The 17,789-nt window shown below is 53.6% G+C and overlaps 2 protein-coding genes across 2 annotated transcripts; both read right to left on the minus strand.

Moving 5' to 3' along the window:
- Window positions 1-5,437: 5,437 nt before the first annotated feature.
- Window positions 5,438-9,849, minus strand: DOK3 (docking protein 3). The gene is made up of 5 exons (XM_004679273.2): window positions 9,751-9,849; window positions 8,535-8,840; window positions 6,682-6,781; window positions 6,405-6,577; window positions 5,438-6,308 (listed from the first exon to the last, which is right to left on the minus strand). The coding sequence occupies exons 1-5, from the start codon at window positions 9,814-9,816 to the stop codon at window positions 5,610-5,612; spliced, it is 1,344 nt and encodes a 447-aa protein (XP_004679330.1). The 5' UTR covers window positions 9,817-9,849; the 3' UTR covers window positions 5,438-5,609.
- Window positions 9,850-11,612: 1,763 nt separating this feature from the next.
- Window positions 11,613-16,395, minus strand: DDX41 (DEAD (Asp-Glu-Ala-Asp) box polypeptide 41). Its single transcript, XM_004679274.2, has 17 exons — window positions 16,355-16,395; window positions 16,154-16,264; window positions 15,728-15,887; window positions 15,574-15,648; window positions 15,392-15,452; window positions 15,137-15,273; window positions 14,723-14,795; window positions 14,463-14,616; window positions 14,250-14,386; window positions 13,636-13,798; window positions 13,329-13,460; window positions 12,982-13,053; window positions 12,776-12,872; window positions 12,498-12,647; window positions 12,348-12,419; window positions 12,127-12,237; window positions 11,613-11,960 (listed from the first exon to the last, which is right to left on the minus strand). The coding sequence occupies exons 1-17, from the start codon at window positions 16,379-16,381 to the stop codon at window positions 11,824-11,826; spliced, it is 1,869 nt and encodes a 622-aa protein (XP_004679331.1). The 5' UTR covers window positions 16,382-16,395; the 3' UTR covers window positions 11,613-11,823.
- Window positions 16,396-17,789: the final 1,394 nt, after the last annotated feature.

Below are 17,789 nucleotides of genomic sequence, written 5' to 3' on the forward strand. Positions count from 1 at the left end.
GTGCTGAGACTTTAATGCCTGCGCCACCAGGGAGGGCCCCCTCTACAGTCATCTTATTCTTCTCCCCTCCCTGCACAAACTGCCGTGAGAGTCTTATCTTTAAGGGAATCAGTCCCCTCTTGACACCACATCCTCTCCTACCACCCTCTTTTTATTGTACTCCCCTTTGAGTCAGATTACTTTAAGTGGTTACCTGTTTTTCTGTTTCACCTGTTTTCTCCTGAAGCCACTCCAGTCTGACTCTTGTCCTCCCCAATCCTCTGAATTAATTCCCTCTTCTCAAGGTATCCTGTCAACTTCAGTTTCTCCCATCAGTGGTGGTTTCTCCACTTTCTTCTCAGCAAACCTAGAAGTAGCTCTGGCTTCACGCTTCCCTCTTGCCCTACTGACTGCACCTTTTCCATTGCTTTTGTTGACTCCTCACCTCCCTCCCAACATGGCCACCAGATATTTCCCTGCCATATTCACTCTCTAGTACCCTTCTATTTGGAACTGTATTAAATAGCTTACATCATCATGTCCCAGATTAAACAACTATGAATTTATTTTTCCTTTCTTTTCTCTCTCATATCCCATACCCGCCCAGCCCCTTGCACCTCAGAATATGTTCTGCATTGGGTCACAGCTGCCACCATCGTCCCTGCCATTCATTCTCATGCCTGGACATCTCAACTGTCTTCTAACAGATGTGTCCCTGCTTCCACCCTTGCCCACTCCAGAGTCTTCTCCATGCAGCAGCCAAAGTAATATTTTATAATTTTAAAGACTTATTTATTTATGTGTCCAAGAACTGGGGTACAGGCCAGAGGTGTGGGGGGTGAGAGGATTCACCAGAGACATTGGGGAGCAGAACAGGCAGATCTACTGAAACACACTGCTGAGGGGAGCAGTGGGTGAGACAGGAGGGGTCTGCTGTACCATGTGGGTCACATCCCTGGCCAGCCGAGGATTGAACTCGTGCTGCAGTGGCTAGCAGTAGCTTGATAGTGCTGTGTCTTCCTGTGCCACAAGGGAGGCTCCAAAAGTGGTATTTTAAAGCAGAAATCATGCCATATTTCCCTCAGTTTTTAGCATCCTAGGGGGCTCACTTTATACCAAAAATAAAACTAGTCTTTACGACATACATGACACCAATAAACTGGCTCCACTCCTACCAGGTTTGTCCTTGCTCATTGCACTCCAGCCATACTTGCCTCCACACAGTTCCTCCAACATGCCAAGCATATTCTTGCCCCAAGGCCCTTTGTGTTTGTTATTCCTTCTGCTTGAAACCTTTACACTAGACAGACTCGCTTTGTTCACGTCTCTGCTCGATGCTACCTCCTCCAAGAGGCCTGCCCTGGTCAGCTCATCTAGAATGGTTGCCCTCCTGCCACCTCATGGGCATCATAAACTCAGGATAAACCCTTACCTGGTTTTATTCCTCCCGATCCTCGCCCCCCTCCAACCCCCGCCCAGCACTTATAGTGAGTGCTTGTTTCTTCATGGTCCTATGTCCCCAATGAATGTCAGTCCTCTGAGAACAGGGGCTTATCTTGTCCACCATCATTTCCTCAGTGTTTTTGCATGGCATGTGTGAATGAGTAAGATGAAGTAAGGTTTGAGAGTGGAAAACAGCAAATGAGCAAAGAAGGAGTGACAACCTAGAGGTCTTGACATTCCTCCAGCAGAAAACCTCAGGGTCCCATTCCTTGGTTGGAGCCTGGGAGGCACTGAACAGGCAGCCTCTGCATAGGAGCAGCCTGGGCTAGGGCACAGTGCCCCCTGGTGTCAAGAACCTCTGCAGCTCCAAGCAAGGTCTCCCATAGTCTGGTTGGAACCAAACAGAATTGCCATTAAACAAAGAAACTTAGACTTTTGATTAAAAAAAAAAAAAAAGCATGCCAGGGCCCTCCCTAGTGGCACAACAGGTTAAAGCGCAGTACTATGAAGCTGTCTGAAGCCACTGTAGCACGAATTCAATCCCCAGCCAGGGAGGTGACCCACATGGCTCACCTCAGAGTATATTTCAGTCCATTTGCCTGTTCTGCTCCCTACTCTGTCTCTGTCTCTGGTGAATCCTCTCATCTCCCCATCCCTCTGGCCTGTACCCCAGTTCTTTATGCATAAATAAGTAAATCTTTAAGAAAAATAATACCTTTGGGAGCCATCAGCTCTTAGATGGTGAGACCTGGAGACTGACCGGTGCACGTGGACACATACTACCATTCAGGGAATCAATAAAATGCCTGGCTAGACTGGTGAAATCTGAGCTCCCAGGTGTGGGTCTGGATATTGGCGTCCTTAAAAGCTCCCAGGTGGAGCTCTCCCTGGCGGCGCAGCGGGTTCAAGCACAGTACTAAGGAACTAAAGCCACTTCAGCATGAGTTCGATCCCTTCCTGTCCCGGAGGTGACCACATGGCACAGCAGACCTCTCCTGACCTGCTTGCTGCTCCCCTCAGCAGTGTACCTCATTGAGTGCCTGTTCTGCTCCCCACTCTGTCTCTGGTGAATTCTCTCACCCCCCACCCCCGCACCTCTGGCCTGTACCACAGTTCTGTATGCACAAATAAATAAATCTTAAAAAAAAAAAAACTCCCAGGTGATTCCACTTGTGACACCAAGCTTGCACTGTACTGGGTCTGCCCTGGGCAGCACTCTGGCAAAGGTGGCAACAGCAGAGGCTGGGAAGGAGAGAACAAGAGGAAGGAAGAAAACCAAGAGAAGATGGCATTTCAAGGAGGGATGTCCAGTGCCTCTGAAAAGTTGGGGAGTCCAAGTCACAAAGGGAGTCAAGATTGCTTTTGTTTGGGGCAACACAACCTGATAAGAGCAGTGTATGCAAGATTGGGGACCACCAGGAGTCTGGAGAATGGGAGTTGAGAAAGTGGAAATGAGAGTAATCAACAAGTCCTTTGAGGAGTTTCACTGTGAAGAGGAACAGAGAAATTGGGGAGGAGGTTGACTGAAGTAGAATTTGAGGTCAAGGGAAGGTTTCTTTTCTTTTTTTAAAGATTTACTTATTTATGCACACAAGAACTGGGGTACAGGCCAGAGGTGCAGGGGGTGAGAAGATTCACCCCATCAGAGATGGAGTGGGGAACAAACAGGTAGATCAACTGAAACACACTGCTGAGGGGAGCAGCAGATGAGACAGGAGAGGTCTGCTGTGCCATGTGGGTCACCTCCCTGGCTGGGGATTGAATTTGTGCTTCAGTGGCTGCGGACAGCTTCATAATGCTGAGCCTCAACTCCTTGCACCACCAGGGAGGCCCAAGGGAAGTTTTCTTTTTAACAGGTTATATTATAAAACAAGTGTGTATGTGGCTGGACATGGTGATGATAACATAATGATGGACTTAATGGGTGGAAGAGAGAGGGAACAGCTCATTTTCCCAGGCTGTGAGTGGAGCTCATTTTGGGGAATGGACATTGTCCTTCATCGGGAGGGAAGGAGACTGAAGATTCTGGTGCACCTGCACACGAGGGGGAGGAGGTTGAGGGTGTTTGTGGGTGTTGGCCACTGTTTCTCCTGAATACCTGGGAGGTGGGTAAGGGCAGGGATAGAGAGAAGCAGCTGTGACAGTCTTGGGGAGATTAGCAACCACTCTGGCACACAGAGCTGCTTGGAGAGCCTCCTTTTTGAGGTCTGAGAATACAGTCCAACTTGATTAGGGGAATTTCTCCAGTCATGGGCGGTAGCCCAGGCGCAGGGGAGATTTGGGTTTACTCCAGAATGGGGGTGTTTGCAGGGTCAATAAGAGGGAAAAGAGGGGGTAGACTAACTCTGATGGTGGAACAAAGAATCAGTCAGGCAAGGATGGAATCCAGGATGATACCTGAATAGGCTGTGGGAAGAGAGTCACTGTAGGTGACTGTAGATGGAGAATGTGGGCTGGAAGGAGAGGAGGTGACCAGAGAGGGATGCTTGGGTATAAGATTCCAAATATGGACCATTCCTGTCATGAATACAGCTTTAGGGCATAACAAGGGTATAGGTGGCTGAGGCAGGGTCACATGAGGACATCAGGCTCTTGAGGGGAGTAAGCGCCCCAGGAATGGGAACAGGAGAGCCTGGAGTTACTTAGGCACTGAAGTCTCTAGAGACTGTGGCTGTCTAGAACCTGGCTGCATCCCTGAGCCTGGTACCTGGTAGACACAAGGCAAAATACTAGTGAACACAGGCGTGGCATGAATCTGTTTACCAACCCCCCCCCCCTTCTTTTACTAAGAACTGAGATGCAGGCCAGAGGCATGGGGGGAGCGGGGGGGGGTGTGTGTGTGAGAGGATTCACCAGAAACAGAGTGGGGAGCAGAACAGGCTGATCAACTGAAACATACTGCTGAGGGGAGTAGTAGCCAGAAAGGAGAGGTCTGCTGCACCATGTGGGTCAGCTCCCTGGCAACTCCAGCCATAGGCATGACAGCACTGAAACTTAACCCTAAATCACCATGGAGGCTCTGATCTTTATCCTTGACAATTGAGGAGACTGAGCCCTGAGGTTCCCCAGAAGCACATGTGCATTTTTGAGTCTCAGCAGAAGAAAGTGCTTTAGGGTGTGCACATCTTTTAAGTCCCTCCCACTAGCCCTCCCTTTACCTCCTCTCTTGCTCAGACTTCCTGGTTTCCATATTAATGACAGTATAATTGTATTTTTATGGAATTTGTGATATCTATGTGACTCATGTGTGCTTTTTTATTCCAAACAAATGTCCACTCAGAACTAATTTTGTGTTAAATCCCTTAAGGAGGAAGCCCCAACTTGCACAAGCTTTAAGCCCCACAAAACTTAAATCTTTCGGAGATGGGGACACAGGAGTGAAACAAACAGAAAATTAAAACTATCTCTTCACTGTAATGGAAGACAAACATAAAGGCCTGTTATGTAGGACATCAGAACCTTCTAGACCCTCCTTGATCAGGAACTCCTTGCTCTTCTCTACACAGGATCCCTAACACCTAGAGTCAGTTTCTGAAACAGTTTCCTCAAATCCAGCCTCCACACATTTCAGAGTTTGAGCCTGTCCCTCTGCTGAGGATAAGGCCCAGCTCAGGAGGGTCAGGGCCTAGCACCATCCCTGGCCAAACTCAGTCTCTGAGTCCAGCAGGTTCACCCTCAGCCTCACCTGGTAAAGCCCTGCCTTTCCCTCTGCGCCCCACTCAGGCCTTGTCTCCCTCTTTGCCTGACTGAGTTATTTTCTGCTGCACAGGATCACACGGGCCATAATCATCTGCTTCCTGCCCATCTGCTTAAGTGCCCATGAGCCCACTGCGGCAGAGATCAGGTCCAGGTCAGGTCTGTCCCTGGAACCCAGCCGGGGGCACAGGTATTGGCTGCAGCACACATAAGGGAGGTTCTGTGGGCCCAGTGAGGCTGAGCCCCACTGCCTGGACCTGAAGCCAAGAGGTTTGGACTGTGGGCCATGAGGCAGGACACAGAGGGAGCCAGATTTTATTATCAGCACATCTACTCTATACATGGTGGGGGGAAGGAGCTTAGCAGGGTTGCCTGCCACATGCCCGAAGGCCCCAGTGGAAGTGGGGTTTGTCACCAGATGTCCATCCTTTGCCCACCCTCCTATCCCAGGGACAGCACCTTTATCTCCCTCTGCCAGGCCACCAAGGTGGTCAGGGCCGGTCACAGGGCACTGGACCTTTCTTCTTCTCTCGGCTCAGCAGTGTCACCAGCTTGGCCTTGAAGCCCATCTGCAACCCAGGGCGACTGGAACCCCCACTCTCCTCACTGTTGTCGGCCAGCTCCAGCTCCAGCAGCCGCCGGTATTGGGCCTCTAGGGTGCTGTCGTTAGCTGGGTTGGGCCAGCTCAGGTCCTCACTATTGTGGTAGATGGGGCTGGCCAGGGGACTTCGGCTGCTGGAGCCTTCCTGAGCGGGCACCCCACTGTTGGGTGGCACAGGGCCAGCCTCCAGCCTCCATAGGTTCTCATAGAAGTGCTCAGGGCCTGGAGGTCCACTAGCCTGCTTGCACACAGAGGCATAGAGCCCAGCTGCTGGTTCTTCGAGGGGCTCTGTGCTCAGAATCAAGGGCAGGCTCTGTGGGCCTGGGTCAGCCAGGCGCACTCTCCAGGAGCTGGGTGGTTCATGTCCAGGTGGCAGCTCCTGAAGCTCTCCTGGGGGGTCCAGTGAGGGAAGGGAGATAGCCCGAGGCAGCGGGCAAGGCTGGGCTCCTGCCAGACCTGGTAGCTGATCCCGTTGGCGGGCAATGGCAATGGCCACGGCTGCATACAAGTCACGGGCATGGGGGCTGCTGAAGGCGAAGAGGCCCTCACCTGAGTCGCAACGGCGGCCAGCTTCAAAGGAGAACACACCCTGGGCACAGGTGACATGGCAGATCAGAGGTTGGGAGACCATAGTGCCGGCCACCCACTACCTGTCCCTGCAGGGTTGGCACCCATAGCAACTCACTGTGTCTGAGCCGAACTTGCGAAGGAAGCGGTAGGGCCAGGTATAGAGAGCCTGGGGGCTGGAGGACTCTCTCAGCTGGATGGCGTCCTGGCCCAGCACCAGGACGAAGGGCCCTTTCAGCTGGCAGCGGGCGGCAGCCTCGGTTCTCTGCACCACCACTGGAAACTCACCCCCTGCTGGCAAGGGGACCTTGAGGGCAGGGACCCACCAGCAGGTACAGGCCCCAGTGGTTCCCCAGAGATCCCAGCACGAGGGGTGGTGGGGCTGCCCAACTCACCTTCCTGCCAGGAGGAGTAGATGGAGTTCTCCTCCATGGGCACCAGGTCCCTCTTGGGAGCCTCTGCCTCCCCTGATCCTGAAGAGCACTCCCCTGTGCCCTGAGGAATGAGTAAAGGTAGAGGTTCTCGGTCAGCCTATTTTGCTTCTTCGTTCTTTCCCGGGGATCAGTAACCCAGGACTCCAGGACAGCAAGGGCACCCAGGGAGTGGATGCCAGTCCCAGCTCAGCGCCTGACACCTGGGGCTTCCCGGGTATAGTCTGAGCCTATTTTCTCACTAGCTCCCCACTGAAGGTTCAGGGGGCACCCAGAGGATGTCCCCCAGAAGCCTGAGTGTGGCCAGGGCTGGGCCTGCTGTGTGAGTGTCCCTGCCAGTCTAGGCAGGTGCTTTACTGGAAAGCCACTGCTGGCATCTCCCATCTCTCTCAGGCCTTTTTCTCCACCTGGTCCCTCCACTCCCCTCATCCCCTCATGACCTTTGGGATCTGTATGACCCTCAGCACCTCCATCATGATCTCCTTGGCATGCAGCATCATGGCCAAGGTCAAATGCTATGGTTTCCTCACTAGTGCCCTTGTTCCCGGTCATTTCAATTTTTTTTTAATGAAAAAATTTTTGTTCGATGCATAACATTACAATGGTTATTTTAACCACTTTAAAGTATATATTTGGGTGTTTTTTAAAAAAATCATATAATAGCTTATTTTTACATCATTTTATGCATTTTTTTTTCATCTCAGTTGTAATCCCCGTGGGCTTCCCATATATTTGGGTGGCTTTTACAAGAGTCACAAGGTTGTGTAACCATCACCTTTGTCTAGTCCCAGAACTTTCCATGACGTCCAATGGAAAACTGGTACCCGAGAGCTGTCACTTCCCATGTCTTTCCCCTTTGCCCCTGATAACTACTAGGTTGCTTCCTGTTTCTTTGGATTTGCTCTTCTGGGCATTTCATGTAAAGGGAGTCAAACTAGGTGGCCTTTGTGTCTGGCTTCTTTCACTTTGCATCATGTTTGCAAAGCTTATCTTTAGAAGGGTGAAACATGTGCTGGTGTTTAATTTATTTTTATGGCCAAATAACTTCTCTTTGCTCGTCAACTGATGGCCTCATGCTTGTTTATACCTTTGGGCTATTGTGACTGGTGCTGCTATCAAGATTCTTGTACAGGTCTTGTTTGAACTATTTCAACAAGAGTTTGAACTTTGGTATATACCAGGGAGTGCAGTTGCTGGGTCATATGGTAACTCTATGTCTAACTTTTTGAGGAACCTCCAGACTCATTTTGTTTTGGTTCATCACAGACCCTGTGAAGTTTTAAAACTCTGTCCCTGGTTCAACACACCTCCATCTCACTCACACCAAAGGCTCCTCTTCTTCACAATCAAACCTGAAGCTCCCTCCAGACTCTGACACTTTGCCTCCTTTTGGGTCTTTTCTCATCCTGTAGCTATGCTGGCCTGCTTCAGGGCCTTTGCACACACCTCCTCTGTTCAGGACAGCCTCAGACCTTGGTGTGTGGTACACTATCCTCAGGTCTTTGCCTGGTGGCTCTTGTTTGTCCTTGAGGATGTAGGCCCACTGTTCCCTCCAAGAGGCCTCCCTGAACCATCTTTTCTAATGTGCTTCATCCCCCCCTTACCTCTGAGCCAACTCCAGTGTTTTATTTTCTTTATAGTACATATGACCATCCAAGGTTTATTCTGTGGATTTCTGGGTGGTTTCCCAGGCTCCTATGTACTTGTCATGCACTCTCTGAGTGACAGGATGTGAGGGGATATAGTATTTGTGAGGGACAAGGAGGGTGTCCATGGGGCTGGCCCCTGTCTGCCCTGCCCTCCCTCCCTGCGCTCACCGGGAAGGCCAGCTGGCAGATGGAGTTCATCCACTCCTGGCGGTGCTGTGAGGCCATCAGGTGGCTTCGCTCAGTGGTGGTAAGCAGGAAGGCACTGGTGTCCCGGGGGCAGCTCTCACCATCAGCTCGCAGCACAGACACGCAGTCAGCCAGGCGGATGATCCGCCGCTCCCCCCGCCGGCCAGGCCCCACAGACCTGTCACCTGCTGGCCCCAGGCCACCATCCCGGACCTCCCAGCTTTCCAGCCGGGCCACACCTGATGGGCTTCCTGCGTACAGCAGCGCCCACACCTTCCGCCAGGACTTCTGTGGGAGATAGTGAGGAAGAAGTTAATCTCCACAGATTAACCCCACACAGGTGGTTTGGCAAAGACTCCTATCTTCTCAGGCTTCCTCTGCTTCCCCAGCAATGAGGGCTCCGGGGATGGAGGCCTTAGTCTAGCTGGTTGGGCTGGCCCATAGGGGAAGGAGCTTGCAGGGGGCCAGTCAGCCCTGGATTCAACTCTATCTTACACTTTCCTGTGATGTCCACAGCACAAAAGGTCATGAGAACACAAGCTCTCTGCTATATTATGTCTGTAAACGATTTGTTGGCCACAGCAGACCACTTAACTCTGCTGTTATGTTGGTGCCCCTCACCAGCCCCCAAAAGAAGTCTCTTGGGCTGTGGACCAGGGGCTGGGGCATGAGGGAGGCCTCAAGCTCTTGATGGCAAGAAAGGAAACATGCAAATAGCACCATGAAAAGGAAACAGACGGTTTATCTGCCTGGCCAGCAGCTGTTACTGTGTTGAGGGGGTGCAGGGCCTGTGGCTGAGGAGTAAACCTCCCCCTCTGTCCTGTGACACCGCTGGGAGGAGCTGAGCCCTCAGTTCTGTAGGGTGGGGCCCCACCTCTGGGGCTCCTCCAACTGAGCACCTCGCCCTTTCAGGGGGCCTTGGTGCCATGACCTGATGGGGCAGGAGATTGATGGGTTGATTAGCCCCCGACTTAGCCCTGCCCTAGTTTGGGTTCCCAGACCCTCCCAACTTGTGACGGCCCATTTTTACACATGGTAGGGGCTCACAGAGGCCTGCAAAGGCTTTGTTCCACACCCCCGCACCTGGGCTAGCTCCCCCAACCCGACTCCCTTCCCCAGCCCCCTCAGTCAGGTGGCCTGATGAGGCTGGGGTAGGGCCCACTGTCCTGGTCAGCTGTCTTGCAGTCGGGGTCCCCACCTTGCCAAACTTGACATGCTGCTGGTAGAGGATTCCGTCCTTGACCGGTGTCTCCAGAGGCTCCATACTCAAGGCCAGTCCTCAGGGCTGCCACTCCGAGGTCCTGAAGAGACTGGTGACAGGCTGGAGGGGAACTCCTCACACTTCCCCTTCTGGCCACTTCCCCCTCCCTCTGTCCAGAGTGGCAGCTGCTGGGCTGGGGGGAGGGGAGCCTCCTCTGATAAAAGAGCTAGCAGAGAGTGGGGATTAGGGGTGGATCTTGCAGGTTTCTTCTTGGGATTCTGGCTGGTCCAAGGTATGCATGTGTGCCTGGCAAGGGCCACCAGAAGGCAAATTGACCCTCACCTGCTTCCAGGTCAGCTGGGACTGAATATCAGACTGCAGACTGTCTCCCTGTCTTGATTCCATCCCTCCTCTGTCCTGTGCCAGGGGCTCTGGCATTCCCACAATATTATCCCCACTCCAGAGTCCCCTCCTCAGGCTAATTGGCAAACTCCTGGCTTTCTAATTCTTGGTCATTGTGTCTCACTGAGTCCTGCTCTACTTTCCTGTGCCTTGGGAGTATTTCCCACATTCACTCCTTTCCATACTAAAACTCTATCCCTTGCCAACTGGGGTATCTCCCCTTTAATTACTCCAACCACCCACCGCAGTCCTCTCTGCCGACCACAAACCAAGCCCTGAATTGACCTCTCTCTCCTTCCTAAACACTCTCCAGCTCCCCTGTGCTAGCCTGGGTTTGTTGACTTAGATCCGAGGTGCTCTGACCTCTCCCCTGCCACCCTCCAGCCTGCTCCAGTCCCTTTTGGGCAGTCACCACTGTTCTTTGTGGCACTGGGCTGCCTCTTTCTCCAGGAGGGCTGACCTGACCACTCCATGAAGTCAAGAGAGCACAAAGGCCCCAGCAGTGTGTCCCTGTTCTCATGGCGAGGCCCAGCCCTGGCCAGGTGAGTGTGGGTGGCACACCCCATCGGGTCCCTGGGGAGCTCACATGCTCCTTTTAAGCTTTGCTTCTTGCCAGTGATATTTTTGCCTTGCCATGCTAAAGGCAAGTTTTACAACAATGAGGAAATTGAGGCTCCAAAATGTTAAGTAACTGGCTCAAGGCCAAACACCAAGTGACATGATCATACCTTGTGCAACTGCATCCTCCTGGGATAAGCACTGGCCTCACACAGAACACCAGGCCCCTGAGGAAATGGGTGGCATAGCTACCGCCACAGCCCTTCCTCCGCCTGTCTCTTGTCAGGTGCTGGGATACTGGTCAGTCTGTCAGCAGCCTTGTGACTGCTGCCCACATTCGCCCACGCCCGGCCTCTCCTGCTCAATAGTGGGCTTCCTAGCTGCCTGGAGCTCAGGTTTTACAGAGAGCTGGGCACAGGTTGCGGTCAGAGGGTGCTTATGCCTGGGAAGCCATCTTGATACCCGTTGCCCTCAGTCAATGGAACAGAGGGATTCCGTACCAGGTGCCCACACAGGCAGTCAAGTAAGCAAGGGAGTCTGAGGCTGGAAGCTACCTCCCAAGAGGCCCCAGAAGTTTCATACAACTGACAGGAAGAGTGAGCTTGGGCAGGTTTGGAGATAATGAAAGCCAACCAGAGACCAAAAAACCTGATAATTTCCCCTCCCTGTCCACCACTGTAGCAACTTCCAATGCCCAAACCAGGTAGGCCAGGGGACCAAGATCATGGTTCTCCCACTCCCGACTCCTGGCAGCTCCTGCCATAACCAAGTACTAGCAAGCTGGGTATTGACAGTGGTGGTGGAAGCTGCCGCCTTGTAGGGGTCTGGAGGTCAGTGTGAGGTCTGCCCAGGAAACTGGGAGCAGGCAACGTGAGACAAAGAGTCCAGGCTGAGACCAGAGAAGTTTGTGCTTTAATGGCAGCTGGGATAAAGGGGCGCAAAAATAGTAATTCTGGGGGCCACAGGGAGCATGTAGCCAGGCCCGGCCTGGTCCAGCCCAGGCCAGCTGGGCTAAGGATGCTGGCTTCTTGTCCAGGGGGCTGGTGTGTATGGTAGGCGGCAGGGGTCCCAGGGACCGAGGCCTCTTGGAGAGAAGGGATGTCAGATGGCTCAGAAGTCCATGGAGCTGTGGGCCAGGTAGTCCTTGCGGCCGATGTTGCTGACCTGTTTGGTCTGCATAGCCTCAAGTTTGGGGCAGTCGGTGATCCGATGGCCCAGGCCCCCACAGAAGGCACAGCCACGCTCTCCTAAAAGGATATGGGGGAGGTCAGTGTGCTCAGGGACCAGGCTCCACAAACAAGACCCTGCCCCTCTAAACCTCCAGAACTGTGACGTGTAGCTTGGAATTGCTTCAAGGGGTTTCCACATGCACCCCCAGCCCCATGCAACTAGCACCCCCAACTCGGCAGTCACCTCCAATGTCCAGCATGGACTCGTCCCCACAGTGCAGCACTTGTAGCACAGGAGGCACCTTCTGCTTGGCCTCCAGGAGCAGGGCTTTGAGATCCATCAGCACAGACTCATCTGTGGGTATGGGGGTGGTGAGGACCTGTCAGCCCCAGCCCTAGACCCCAGGGCCTGGGTAGCCACAGAGAACCCAAGGGACAGCTGGGTGGCCCTGGTGGCTCACTCACCACAGGCCTTATTGATGAAGGTAGTGGCAATGCCCGTATTTCCAGAACGCCCAGTGCGGCCAATCCGGTGCACTGCAGAAGAACAATGGCTCTGGTTCACTGCTCAGGGGCTGGGCCTGGTGCCCACCCCTGGCGCCCCCAATTCCCCACCATAATTCTCTATCTCTTCAGGCATGTCATAGTTGATAACATGCTGGATGGCAGGGAAGTCCAAGCCCTTGGAGGCTACATCTGTGGCCACTAGGACATCCTTCTTGCCTTCTCGGAAGGCCTCAATGGCCTTAGTCCGTTCCTCCTGGTCTGGGAGGGTAAAACAGGAGCTGTTAGAGTGAAAGCAGGAGGCTAGGATGTGGGGGCAGGCAGGCCAACCAGGGAAGGGGGCTGCTAGCAGGGAGCACTGTCCATGGCAATGCATGCACCACCCTGACCTTTGCCCCCATGGATGGCCACGGCCTCAACCCCCTTCAGGAGCAGGTACTCGTGAATGGCATCCACATCAGCCTTCTTCTCAGCAAAGATGAGCACCTGTCCAAGAAGGCCAACTCTAGTCATGGGGGTGGATGGGGAGCCCCACCCCACCAGTCTCTCCCTCTTATCCCAGGGGTCCTGGGCCACTCTTGCTGGTTACACTCACAGGTGGGGGGGTCTTCTGCAGGCACTCGAGCAGGTACACCATCTTGGCCTCTTCCTTGACATATTCCACCTCCTGCCATCACAAGGGCAAGGCCAGGTGGTTCTGCGGTCAGGGTCCCCAGCCACAGTCTTGCCACAGATACCAGGCCCCCAACCCCCACTGGGAGGTGAGCAGAAGCCTCTTGCCACCAAGGGCTGGGCACCCAAAGAATGTTTCCTTCCAAGGGTAGAGGCTTTGAATGAAACCCTCAGTGCCCACAAGGTGGGCCACATCCTGTTCTCATCAAACTGGGGGCCTTGCCAGGCCCAGCTGTCACACGTGAGTGCCTGTTGGAAGGACTTGCCCACCTGGATGACATCCAGACTGGCGGCCCCAGCGCGCCCCACATTGATGGTGACTGGCTTTACCAGAGCACTCTTGGCAAAGTTCTGAATTTTCTTCGGCATGGTAGCACTGAAGAGTAGTGTCTGCCGCTGGCCCTGAAGGGAAGACAGGGTTGGAAAAGGGCTGGGGGTGCTGGGGAGGTCAAGCAGCTGGGACAGTGGTAGACAGTAAGAGGCCTCAAGGCCCTCCTCAGTTAGATGTGGTGAACAGGAGATGGGAGGTGGGAGGCGGAAGAGTGGCAGGAGTGCCCCAGCCTGGTGAAACGGCCACCTTGAAATAAGAGAAGATGGTGCGGATATCACCCTCGAAGCCCATGTCGATCATGCGGTCCGCCTCGTCCAGGGCTAGGTAGCGGCAGATGTCTAGGCTGACCATCTTCTTCTGCAGCAGATCCATGAGGCGCCCAGGGGTGGCCACCATCATGTGCACACCACTGGGGAAGCAGGAGAGAACCTGAGGCAGGGACCACACGCACACCCCACCTAGAGGGTGGCATTTGATGCCTCTCCGCACCTAGTACCACCTCAGCCCTCCCATTACCCTGCCACACATACAGACATAGCTGTCCTGGGACTGCTGCAGCCTGCTCAATACCTTAGACAGGCCAACTGAAGAACTTTTTGGGGGACACTTGGTAGCCCCTTCACCTCTGTGCCTTCTGCCTAAGAATGCCGTGCCCCCCCGACCTGAGATGCCCTCACTCTATCTGCTGTGCTCCCGATAACTGACATTCCTCTGCTCCACCAACAGGACTCTACTCAACTAGAAGCTCCTAGAGGCCTGGGCCTCCAGGAGGCCTCCAAGGCTCTGTGGAATGGCTCATGCCAAGGGCCCTTTAGTTGGTCTAGGGGCGTTGAGGAGGCGCATGGGGTGAGAGTGCTCACTGTCGGATGGTCTCCATCTGTTCTTTGACGGACATGCCCCCGATGCAGAGAGCACAGCGCAGGAGTGGCGAGCTGTCCTCCTGCAGCAGGCGGCAGTAATACTCTAGGATGCCATGGGTCTGCCGGGCCAGCTCCCGCTGCAGCACAGGAGCAGAGGCTGGCACCAGAAGTTGGTCCCGTGTCTGCTCTGCCCCCCAGGCCAACCTATCTTACCGACGGGCAGATAATGAGTCCGTAGGGCCCCTCCCGCTTGGAGAAAGGTAACCTTTTTTCTTGTTCGAGGCAAAACATGATGACGGGTAATGTGAACACCAGCGTCTTGCCTGAACCCGTAAAAGCAATACCTATCATATCACGGCCGGACAGACTGTGGGGAGAAAACAGGCCTGAGGGTGAGGTTCAGCCCAGTTTCTCCAGACAGCAACCTAGAGATGGCGTCTCTTCATCACCACCCTCCCTAGGTTCACACTTACATGGTGGGGATACCCTGGATCTGAATGGGTGTCGGATGGTGTATGCCTTTCTTCTTCAGACCTCTCAGGATGGCTACGGAAAACAACCGTGTGTCACCTTGTGTCTTAAGGATACCTTACTGGGTCTCTAAACCATCACTTTCAAGCATAAATAATGACACCATTAGTAAGAGACAGACAAACAAGCATACTTGTCTAGGGCCCGAAAATAAAGCAGGTCAGCCCAAGGCCAATGTCAGTTGTCCCTTAACGCTGCCTAATGGCAAAGGGAAGTGAGTGTATCCAGCTGGGGGAACTAAAAGACCTCCTCAAATCCCTTCATCTGCTGGTGAGACCCAATGCTGCAGCTGGTGGGGGATATAACCTCACAAGTATTACTATCAAACTGTGGCACCCCTCTCAGCTCCCAGGTACCTGCAGGAAACTTCATCTCCTTGAAGCTCTTGATGGGTGGTGGAATACCATCTCCTTCCACTAGGATGTGGTACTTCTTCCGTACACGCTCATGGCGCTCTTCAGACATGCTCAGGACATAACGGGGAGGTGTCCAACTATGGGTAAGCGGTAGCAGTCAAGAGGGGGACAGCTGGCTTTGGGGTGCCCCTGCAAGTCACAGCTACATACTATTAAAAGGGTGACTGGCTTGCTACAGACTGGAAGGACATATACCTGGTTTTGATTGGATCATCATATGTGATTCCCTTAGCCATCTCCTTCACTGACATCAAGGCTGAGGAGAGAGATGCGGCTCAGGGCTGGCACCTGCTTCTCAGAGGCCAGGGCCCTTGAGACACAGCCAGCCTGGAGGGAGGAGACAGTCCACCTTCTCCCTGACCAGGCCAGAACCATACCTCGGCCCTCAGCCACACTCTCCAGGATCTTCTCTTCTTCCTTCAGCTGCTTCTCCTTGGCAGATTCCTTGCGGGCTAAAGAAAAAAAGCACAAGGTGAAACAGACACCAAAGCAATTGGCCAAAGTAAGCCTCCACCTGGTCGCGCAGCCCACCTTCAGCCTTCTCTTTGAGGTGTTGGTGCTGATCCAGGAGGCTGACGTTAGACTGGGGGCCGAGTGGGATGTCATCCTCATCTCCCCGGGGCTCACTTCCGCTGTCCTGCTGCTCTTCCTCTGTAGTTCCCTTGCGCCTTCGCTGCAGCAGCTTCTGGAGCTGAGGTTCCACGAGTGCCCCTTAGAGCCAAGCCCAGGACAGAGCAGGGCATTGGGCTCAGGGACTTCATCAGGACCTTGGCTTCTGAAAGAGGGTCTCGTGCTCTGAGGCGCCGAGCTGCCTCACATCAGGTCGCCAGTCCCTCTTCTGACTGGATACCTCACCACCTGACCTGCACAGCCGATGATAACCGCCTCCCTCCCACCCCCGCCCCCCATTCCACCGAGAATCGCCATCTCACACCCACCCTCCAGAGCCGGCCTCACCAACAACTGCCGACGTTGTCGTAGTGGCACGTATGGCACGTAGTCGTCATCGTCCTCATCCTCTGCTTCGGAGAGGCTTCCTGAGGCAGTGGCCTCATCGCTCCGAACCCGCTGTGGATACACTCCAGTCAGGCTCGGTACCCCCTCCCCCAATCTTCTCTATCGCTCCCCACCCGCGCGGACCCCAGCCTCGCTCCCAACCTTCCGCTCGGGTTCCGACTCCTCCATCCTTTGCTGCACGCATGCGCATCACGGCAAAATCCCGCCTCTACTTTGAGAGAAGTCCAATCAGATGTAAAGAAGCAAATATCGGCGCCTAGCAACGACTTCAGAGTGCCGGATGCCTAAGTGGGACAAACTTCCCTCCAGCGCTCCCACGAGCAGCTGTGCAGTCGTTGCAGGGCTGAGAGTGAACGTACCAGGCAAGGTATTGTGGGATGCTGGAGGCCTTGGACCTTGAGATAAAGACTCAAGGCCGAGTAGAAGAGAGAAGCCTCCTCGAAGGCTGGCTTTAGAGCAAGAATTTGCATGTCCCCGCCGGCGGACATTATGCCCTCTAGTGGGGGAGCCCCTGAAACAAGCCGGGATCGCCAGACCTATGAAGTCCACGAGGGGGTGGGGGGGAGGGGGTGATGTTGGGAACAGGGTGGGGCCTATATAAGAAATGACGCAACGTGAGCTCTTAGACTGCTGTTTTTGACTGTGAGACATTGTCTATGTTGAGAAGTAAGACAAAATATGGCGGCAGTGGCTTTTAGCTGAATCTGTGCATATGGCTGTACAATTATTACCCTAAATGCTGTAATAACAGGCCTGGGGAACCTGGCAGAGGGGGCTTTGAGGAGTCTGGATCAGCACTTCAGGTGAACATGGAACCTCAGAGCAAGAATGAAGAGAAGCTACCTGCTAGAGGGCACAGCAGGAGTGAAGGCCTGGTCACATGAAACATGTGAGAGCGTGGTATAGAACTGGAGGTGTGCCATGCAGGACACAACTTAGATATTTTGTTTATCAAAATCAGCTAAGCCTGGAGGGGTGGATGGGGCCCAGAGCTGGCGAGGCCGTGACAGAGAAACTTAGCTTCACTGGGGACTGTTTTTTTTTTTCAGAATGATAGGTCAGTGCTGTTTTCCCCATCATTGGGGATAGAAAATGAGCAAGACATAAACCTGGCTGGTGAGTTGAAGACAGAGAATTATACATGGGTCACTCCTCTTAGTTTAAAGAAAACTATGGTAAGACAGACAAGGTACTTCTTTTGGAATTACCACAAAGGTAGGGCAAACATTCTCATGGTAAAAGTACTCTCTCAGGCCCTCCCTGGTGGCGCAGCGGGTTAAAGCGCAGCACTGAGAAGCTAAAGCCACTTCCGCATGAGTTCGATTCCCACCTGCCCCGGAGGTGACCACATGGCTGGCAGACCCTCTCCTGACCCACCCGCTGCTCCCCTCAGCAGTGTACTTCGTAGATCTGTCTGTTCTGCTCCCCACTCTGTCTCTGGTGAAGCTTCTCGCCGCCTCTGAGCCTCTAGCCTGTACCCCAGTTCTGTATGAATAAATAAATCTTAAAAAAAAAAAAACAGTACTCTCGGCCCTCCCTGGTGGCGCAGCGGGTTAAAGCACAGCACTGAGAATCT

Source organism: Condylura cristata, unplaced genomic scaffold, assembly GCF_000260355.1.
Source record: "Condylura cristata isolate star-nosed mole 26May11 unplaced genomic scaffold, ConCri1.0 scaffold00008, whole genome shotgun sequence".
NCBI classification, from domain to species: Eukaryota; Metazoa; Chordata; class Mammalia; order Eulipotyphla; family Talpidae; genus Condylura; species Condylura cristata.